This window comes from Myxocyprinus asiaticus, chromosome 12 (genome assembly GCF_019703515.2).
Source record: "Myxocyprinus asiaticus isolate MX2 ecotype Aquarium Trade chromosome 12, UBuf_Myxa_2, whole genome shotgun sequence".
Taxonomy (NCBI): Eukaryota; Metazoa; Chordata; class Actinopteri; order Cypriniformes; family Catostomidae; genus Myxocyprinus; species Myxocyprinus asiaticus.
This window is the reverse complement of record NC_059355.1, coordinates 18,678,641-18,687,969: the sequence shown is the minus strand read 5'-3', so window position 1 is coordinate 18,687,969 and position 9,329 is coordinate 18,678,641. Positions and strand designations below refer to the sequence as shown.

Sequence of the window (9,329 nt, the reverse complement as noted above, 5' to 3'; positions counted from 1 at the left end):
CGAATTCCAAACTGCATTTTTTGCTCCCTTGAAGGACACTGCTGCGGGAGGGGACGCCACTTGAAAGCTTGTTCAAAACGAAAGTAAGAACATTTATTTTTCACGAAGGGCCCTTCCACAAGACTGTTAAGGGTACATTCATAGAGTAATACCATGTTTCTGTAACATTCTGGCAGGCTGAAGACAGGAACAGATGGAGATGAAGTAGCTGAAGTGTGAACCCAAGTGCAGTTTATTTACAATGCTTGTAATGGAACAAAACAAACATAAATGACTAGACTTGACTTAACTAAGAACCAAATAGACTGGACAAGGAAACAGAGTTATAGCCAACAAAACTTGACAATGGACTAATGTAAACAAGAGGGAAACACCTGACAAGACAACCAATGACAAGACTTAACTAATAACAAGATAACAAGACTACTAAACAGGAACCAATAACAAAACAGAACTGATAACAAGTTAACAAGGCAATAAACCAATGAGAAAGACACATGAACATGATGGAAACAATATCACATGACAAGAGGAGGAATACACAGAACTACAGACTAAAAGTCTCTAAACTCCTAGCGACCTCTGGTGGCTAGGGCAAAAGTCTCAGACGTTACAGTTTCCTTCAAAGTACCTACTTCAAAGGCTCTGCACTTTGGAGTGAGTATAGGACATAGGGAGGATCACTTGTGATTGACATCTGCCCCCGATCTGCTATTGCATGCGCTCTTAAAGGCACGCCTGCAATTTACAAAGAAATCTCATAATACCACGTTATTAAAATTATTGTGAGATTATTTAGAGATTTTGATTTTGTTTTAACTATTTTAATTTAACTGTTAAAATTTCTTCCCTTTTGCACCCCTGCTGCCCCCGTTCTGTGCATGTCACAAGATCCAGTGGTTACAGGCTGAGGGTAGACCACTGCATCTTCACATGGCTGGCTAGTAGGAGGTCTCAGTTCTGAGTGCAATACACACAACCCTGCCCCTCTCTTCCGAAAATACTCGAAGACTTATATCAGCGGTGTGCTGATTTAGAATGAAAAATGTAAAAGATTGGGGAGAAAAAAATAATAATAATTAGGATGATCAAAAAATTATTAACAATTTACTGCCATTGCCTTGTTAATATGTAATCATGTAATCTATAAAAAAAGTAACTGTAGTCCGATTACGAGTATTTTAAAACAAGTACTTACAAGTATTTTTGTAAATTGATTACGTAACCCAGATTACATGTAATTCTTTACTGCCCAGCACTGTGTGTGTGTGTGTGTGTGTGTGTGTGTGTGTGTATATATATATATATATATATATATATATGTGTGTGTGTGTGTGTGTGTGTGTGTGTGTGTTATATCCCGCAGCTTTTCCCTGTCTAAAAAAATCACTTTTAGAGCAGGCTCATAAAATGTGACGTCATCCATAGCGAGGTCAACTCCACCTCACTCTTACTGACATCAGCAGTTCAGATTCCCTTGGTAAAACTTGTTTTGTGAATAGCTTTTAAGCAAAAACTCTTAGTTAGGAACACTTTGGAGAACTCTTAGTGGTAAGATAAAAATCTTTGTAAATACGGGCCCAGGTTAGAGGACGATATCTTGTCTTCTCTCATCATCTGGCGCGTGTGTTCTCCGCTGCTGCGGGGGTCGCTGGTGTGTGTTGTGTTCACGGTAAACAGGAGGGAGTTCCGGTGAATATCGAATTCTGCTAGCTCTCCTGCTCGTCGATGAATTTTGTTGGTAATTTGAGCAAATGGACATGTAGGATGGATTTGGTGAGTGTTCGGCGCTTTTAATCGTTCAGTCTGCACGAATAACGGAAAATAACGGCTGTTTAACGGTTATGTGTTTATGTTCAGCGCGCACGCGCCGCTGCGTTTGTTTCAGTAAATGTAATCTGATCGACATTGACTAAAGCGCTGCATCTCTCGATCTCTGCCGTTTTTTCATTTAATTGATCATCATTCCTTTTTTTTTTTTTTTTTTTTTTTTTTTTTTTGTGTGTGTGCGCTGTATCAGTGCCGTTGCCCGCGGCGTGTGTGTGTCATGTTATTCACTTTGTTTTAGGACCTCGGGAACAAACTGCCCCAAGCTCTGTCATCTAACGCTAAACTGCCCCAGTCTCTCTCCACTAGCGCGAAATTTCTGCCCACAAGACCGTTTCAGCGCTTCGGGCGTCCTGTTGGGGTGAAAGTCAAAGAGGAAGACGAGAGTGTGGAAGATTTTTTTCATTTCGGTGAGTATTTACATACACGCGTCTAATTCTTTAACTGCAGGCACTTTTCACATGTTTAATTGTAATTAAAATATTTTTAAATCCATCTTTCTGCAAGTGTTCTTTAACTCTTTATGAATATAAAACTGACATTGGTAATTTTTCAAAATAAATGAATCATTCACATCCAATTTTAATTGTCATTACCACCCTTTTCACACCTGATTAGGACACACTGCTGTTGTGAACTCCATTATGTCTTCCTTATTAATTTTTTTTTTATTCTCTAAAATCCAATGAACATAAGTTTGAAATAACTGTGTTGTAGTTATGACAAAGTTTAAACTCACAATATCAAATCTTGAAATCTCCATCTGTTCCGTGTGCTCAGCTGAATTAAATATTCAGAAGTTATTTGGGTTGAAATAAGTTAATTGTTCAGAGATTTTAGTCAGGGTTGCAGGTAATAATATGAAACCTGAGGATGGGTGTATTTTGGGTGAACACAAAAACATTTTATCACAAACATAAAATGAACACCTTTCAATTAGATACATTTTAATTTAAATTTCTAAGAATGTTTGTTATTTTGAATATTGATTAATCCATAATTGATTCAAGAATGTGAATATCACTCTCAGCCCATTATTTTTCACCAGAACATCTATTCAGATGTTTACTATTTTAAAAATGTAAACAAGAACTTTTTTCTGTTGCTGCAAATTTCCCATAATTACACAATCGCCCATATAGAGTGCAACAGTGGGATCCGAAAGTATTTTCCCCATTCATTTCTTCCATAGTGATTTCATTAAATCCTTCATAAAAGAGTTTTGCACCATGAACCAAACCAACCAGCTTTGAGGTGAATCGCAACATTACAAACTTTGATTTGAAGCTAAAAATTATTTGAAAATCAGACAAAAAGACAAAGATACAACACTGTGTACAGTACTTACTGTCTTTCACGAAGGCATGGACTACAATCCCATGAAGCATTCCGAATGATGTCATTGAATAAAAAACTTCGTGAATATATGAAACTGTTGATTTTAGGTTGTTGATAAGTATGGAAATAATATATTTGATGTTTATAGCAAAATATTCTGATATTTACAAATAAGTAGTTTAAGGGTGAAGAGACACCGACTTAATTATGTCATTCACAGTGGGTCATGTGAGTGGGAGGTTGCTCTGAGGCATGTTTTGCAGGCTTTGTTGGCCGCAGTTCTGATTGGTGAAGCTTTTTCTGCTGGACCATGGGTAATGTAGTTGTTTACCATGAATTCCACTATTAAACACAATTATTTTTGAAATAACGCAGACAGATGGCTTCAACAGAAGCATATACCATTGATGAACAACCTTGGAGCTCATGATAGGTCGGTCTTTAAAGGTTTATAAATTATCGTTGAAAATCAATTTGTCTATGGGATTGGGAATTTTTTTTAATGAATGGGATTTTTACTTCCGGAACCAGACTTTTGGGCTCTATAGAGCTGTTCAGGTAGTAGTCCAAAAACCCGGAAGAGAATTTGGCATGGGTTCCCTCTAGTGATCGATCGATATGGGTTTTTTAATGGCCAATGCTAATGCCGATATCCAGAAAGCAGGGTGGCCGATAGGCTGATATATAACACAATTTAATAAAGTAAATAACATAAACATAAAATTGCTAAAAAAAAATTGAATAAACTCTTATTTAGCACTCTATTTTCTCAATTTCACACTAAACTTTAACTTATAAAATATTAAAATATAAAATAATGTTGCATTTAAAATGGTAGATTGCCGTTTCTTTTGATTTCTGTGTAGTCATCAAATTTTACTAATTTGTTTGCACATGATTTTTTTTTAAAATATTTTAGGAAGAAGGAAGTAATAGTACACAAAGTAGTCCAGCAGCCATGGATTGCATGTGTTCATTAACAAACACATTTTCTCAAAAAATACAGAATCAAACCAATTGTACATACAGTGCACAGTGAATATGACATTTTCTTATACCACACATGAAGCACTTTTACTTTGAAGTTGCACTCAACTTCAAAGTGCGGATCCAGCACAAGCAGCAATCTTCTCCTGACAGTTTAAATGGCCTGGACCACCTGCTTGGATTGTCACGGAGTGACCATCATGATTTGTGAATCAGATAAACTTTTGATCCTGATCCTAAAGTTTCTATTCTGGCTGATAGAATATGCGCTTCAGAGAAAGATATTAGATGAGCGCTTGATGGGAAGAAAATGCTGGATTTTTTTTAGGTTCGTGCCTTACATCTGTTTAAACGAGATATACCATCTGCAAATATGCGCATGTGATGTTAGTTTTATTGATATTTGCCTTTTTATCATTAGACTAGACAGTTAAAAGTTACAGGGAACTGTTGAGAGTGAGAATGAAACAGGCAAGCACTTTAACATGAGCTCTGATATGCTGACCGTTTAAATGAGACTGTGTTGCACACCGGTCTGTTATTGTAGTAACACTATGGCATGTAACAAAACGAACCATAACTGGTTGTTTACATGCTAGCAGGCAATTCTCAGTGCACTCAAGAAACAAATTGGCCAGACGGGTAAATGTATTGGCCTCAGCGATATATCGGTCGAACACTAGCTCCCCCTGGCTGTTACCCCAATAACAGCTATGTCCATATATAGTATAAGCTTATCTGCTGAATACTATGTCATAGTATGTTATGTTTACATTGACAGCATTTTCTATTTTATTGTAATATCTTTTTGCACTACCTGTTTCATCTGACACTTTCACACTAGAACTGTGTACGGGTCAGTGCTGCACTGTCTCAACTGTGCCTGTTGTCCTGTTTCAGCAATTATTGTACCATCTTCTACTGTTTGCACATGTTTGCACATGCACTTTATGTAGAAATGTGTAGGTCTTTTAGTTCTGTGTAGTCTCATGTAGTTCTGTGTTTATGTTGTTTTTATGTAGCACCATGGTCCTGGAAGAACGTTGTTTTGTTTCACTGTGTACTGTACTGGCTGTATATGGTTGAAATGACAATAAAAGCCACTTGGAGTTTCCTATGGGTTTTTTATATGGCAGTTTTGGATTTACCAGTAAAATAAGGTCTGTGGTAAACATTACTTGAAGATACTTGGATGATTTGTTCCACAAAAATTACACTCAGTCATACCACAGACATGAATTTTAAAGCCATATTGAAGCAACATAAAAAAAAACAAAAAAAAAACACTGCAGCTTCAAAATTCATGTTTGAGATATGAGAGTGTGTAATTTATATTGTAGAAAGAAATATTGGTGTATCTTAAAGTATTAATGTTTTCAACAGATCTTATTTTACTCTTCAATTAAAAAATCCAGAGGACACCCCTGGTTAAATAACTTCACGGTTGAACAGCTCTGTATGATGATTTCCAAGTGTTGTTTGGAAATCAGGTAAATATTTTGACTGACATTTTTCATTGATGAATGTTCCTGTGTTTCCTGGTGTCTGATTTACTTAAGCATTCTCCTATTGTTGTTTCTCATGAGCAGCTCAGCATCTTCAGCAGCAGACGGGAGAGTGTCTAACGGCTTGTTGTGGCGCCGTGAATCCTAAAGGTTTGTCTCTCTCAGACGCACCCAAACTCGACAGCAGACTGCCAGCGGTCCGACCATACCACTGCCAGGATTGTGGCAAATACTTCAGAATTAACGACATCAAGAGACATCAGAGAATCCACAGTGGAGAGAAACCATTCCCTTGCTTTCAGTGCAGGAAGAATTTCCCCACATCGGGCGACCTGAAAAGGCACGAGCGGATCCACTCGGGAGAGCGCCCTTACCACTGTCTGCAGTGCGGCAAGAATTTCTCAGATTCGGGGCATCTGAAGCAGCACGAAAGAATGCACACGGGCGAGAGGCCATACCAGTGCCCTCAGTGTGCCAAGCGCTTTTACAGGTCAGGTGACCTCAAGCGGCACTTGAGAATCCACAGCGGCGAGCGGCCGTACAAATGCCTCCAGTGCGGCAAGTCCTTCTCCGATTCGGGACACTTGAGGGGCCATCAGCGCATTCACACAGGTGAGAGACCGCACCACTGCACCTTGTGCGAGAAAAGCTTCTTTCGATCTGGCGATCTCAAGAGACATCACAGGACGCACACTGGCGAGAGACCATACCAGTGCTTCCAGTGCGGGAAGAGCTTCTCCGAGTCGGGACACCTGAAGGAACACCGGCGGATCCACACCGGAGAGAAACCGTACCATTGCAACCAGTGTGACAAGAGCTTCTCCAGACTGGAGCGTCTGAAGGGTCACCAGAGCATCCACACGGGTGAGAGGCCCTTCCACTGTGCGCAGTGTGGCAAGAACTTCTTCCGTTCCGGAGAACTGAAGAGGCATCAGAGGATCCATAACGGCGACAGTGTGTAAACGCTCCCGGTTTTGGTCATGTGATCGACGTTAATGTCACTCTTCTGATTTTACTGGCTTTCGCCCACAGGATCTTCATTGTAAAGGGCTTCAGATGTGCCTTCATATACGTTGATGAAGACTGGTGGCCGTTTCTGAATGGTGAAGGTTCATGTGGAGGACTGTTTTTTTTTTTTACCATCTGCTAATACTCAATAGAGAGCAGATTATGACATGATCTGTGTGCATTGATATAAGTCTCTGCACCCGTGACTTCTGAAGTGCTACCTCTGCTCACCTTCAGCTCCTCTTGTGTTCAACTTCAGTTTGTGAATAAAGCACCCCACACATCTCTGATTTCACCTATACTCCCATCATGTGGGCTGTTGTAATTATTTACAATGTATGTGTGTTATAGTGAGATCTGTTGTCAAATGACTCGTTAGATCTGTATGCTGTACAGGAGATTATTATTGTGTATGCTCACATTCCCTGTATTTAATGAATCTCAAAGTATTTTGTCATTTATTTTATAAACCTGAATGATATTTTTGATGTCATTATGCTGAAGCCTTTGATTAGACAAACGTTTCTGTAAACACACATCATGGTCATTTGGATAGTTTCACCCACTCAACTTTGGCCATGTACAGTACAAGCTGCTGTGAATCATGTATTTGATACATGATACACTGTTCTTGTTAAATATACTTTTTGTCTAAAATATCACATCTGTCATGAAAGTTATACAGTATATAAGTGCTCTAACAAATGAAACAGCTTTATATGATCAGTTTGAGCACTATTATGTATTAATATGAGCTTTCTTATGAATCATGTTTAGATTTAGTTTTTATCCTTTTATGAAACTCATTTCACAAATTTATAAATTGCTTATCTCTTTTTATTCTCTCTGTATGTGTGTTTAAGTTTGTAAGGGTTTTAATAAAGCACACAGTAACAGTTCTATGACGTCTGTGTGTGTTGAGGGTTTCTCATGCACGAGTGTTTCCTCATGTTAATGTGTTAAACACTTACTGTACTTTTGCTGTTTTTATGAACTTATCTTACACTGATGATATAATTTTTAGTAGCATTTTAAATAGAATCTCTCATTGCATTATAAATATCTGAATTCTGTATATCCATCTACAGCTCTAAAAATAAGAGAACACTGCACAATTATCAGTTTCTCTGGATTTAATATTTATCTGTATGTTTTTGAGTAAAATTAACATTTTTGTTTTATTCTATAAAGTACTGACAACATTTCTCCCAAATTCCAAATAAAAATATTGTCATTTAGAGCATTTATTTGCAGAAAATGACAACTGGTCAAAAAAACAAAAAAGATGCAATGTTTTCAGACCTCGAACAATGCAAAGAAAATATTTAAAATATTCATTTTTAAACACAATACTAATGTTTTAACTAAGGAAGAGTTCAGAAATTAATATTTGGTGGAATAACCCTGATTTTCAATTGCAGCTTTTTGTGTCTTCGCATGCTCTATTCCAGTCTTTCACATTGCTGATGGGTGACTTTTGCCACTCCTGGCACAACAAATCAAGCTGCTTGGCTTTGTTTGATGGCTTGTGGCCATCCATCTTCCTCTTGATCACATTCCAGAGGTTTTCAATGTGGTTCAAATCTGGAGATTAGGCTGGCCATGACAGGGTCTTGATCTTGTGGTCCTCCATCCACACCTTGATTGACTTGGCTGTATGGCATGGAGCATTGTCCTGCTGGAAAAAAACAATCCTCAGAGTTGGGGAACATTGTCAGAGCAGAAGGAAGCAAGTTTTCTTCCAGGATAACCTATCTGGGCATGATGGTTATCATGCAGGAAAGCATTCAAGAGTTATAAGCCAAAATAGCCATTTTTCTATCTCCTGACCAGTAGGGGGCAGTGCGCCAAAACGCTGCAGGTAACCTCAGGGCCTAATGGTGATGACACGTACCAAGTTTTGTCCCAATCCCTCAAAACGTTGTGGCGATACAGCCTCGAGTTCAATTTTGCATGTTATTCGTTGAAGCGCCATTCGAAAATGGTATGGTTTATCAAAATTCTGTGAATAACTTTTTGTCTTGAGTGCCTCTAGATGATGCAGGCCAATTTTTGTGCAAATCGGACAGTCTAGGAGGAGTTCGAAAAAGTAGGTTTTCAAATCATTTAAAAATGGCGGACAGGAAGTTTGCTTGATTATGCCATAATTGGTATCATTGTTCTCGGCATGAACCACGGAATCTATCAAGACCAGTCTCATGACAGTAGGCAAAAGGAATCAATAGCTATTAGCATTTTTAGAAATAGCATTATAATTTTTGACCACAAGGTAGCACTGTCCCGAAACTTTTTGAGTCGTTGCCAAAGACACATACCGAGTTTCATAAGGATACGCCAAGTCGTTCGTAAAATACAGCATTTTATGCCTAAATTCAAAATGGCCAATGTCCAACATGGCTGACATAGGAATTTTTCATATCGCTGGACTCACTATACCTCACTGAATCTAATGAGACCAATTTGATGATTTTATTTTTATTTAACCAATTTCTTTCCATAAGAGCAAAATCTGTACATTTTTTCAAACTTTTGGCCGGCAGTGTATATATATACACACATGCTTGCAGCCAAAAGTTTGGAATAATGTACAGATTTTGATCTTATGGAAAGAAATTGGTACTTTTATTCACCAAAATGGCATTCAACTTATCACAAAGTATAGTC

General features: G+C 38.2%; 1 protein-coding gene across 1 annotated transcript; it reads left to right on the top strand.

Annotated features, from left to right (window-relative positions):
* The first annotated feature begins 1,481 nt into the window (after positions 1-1,481).
* LOC127449025 (zinc finger protein 239-like) lies at positions 1,482-7,564 on the top strand. The gene is made up of 3 exons (XM_051712110.1): positions 1,482-1,776; positions 2,069-2,237; positions 5,742-7,564. The coding sequence occupies exons 1-3, from the start codon at positions 1,729-1,731 to the stop codon at positions 6,617-6,619; spliced, it is 1,095 nt and encodes a 364-aa protein (XP_051568070.1). The 5' UTR covers positions 1,482-1,728; the 3' UTR covers positions 6,620-7,564.
* Positions 7,565-9,329: the final 1,765 nt, after the last annotated feature.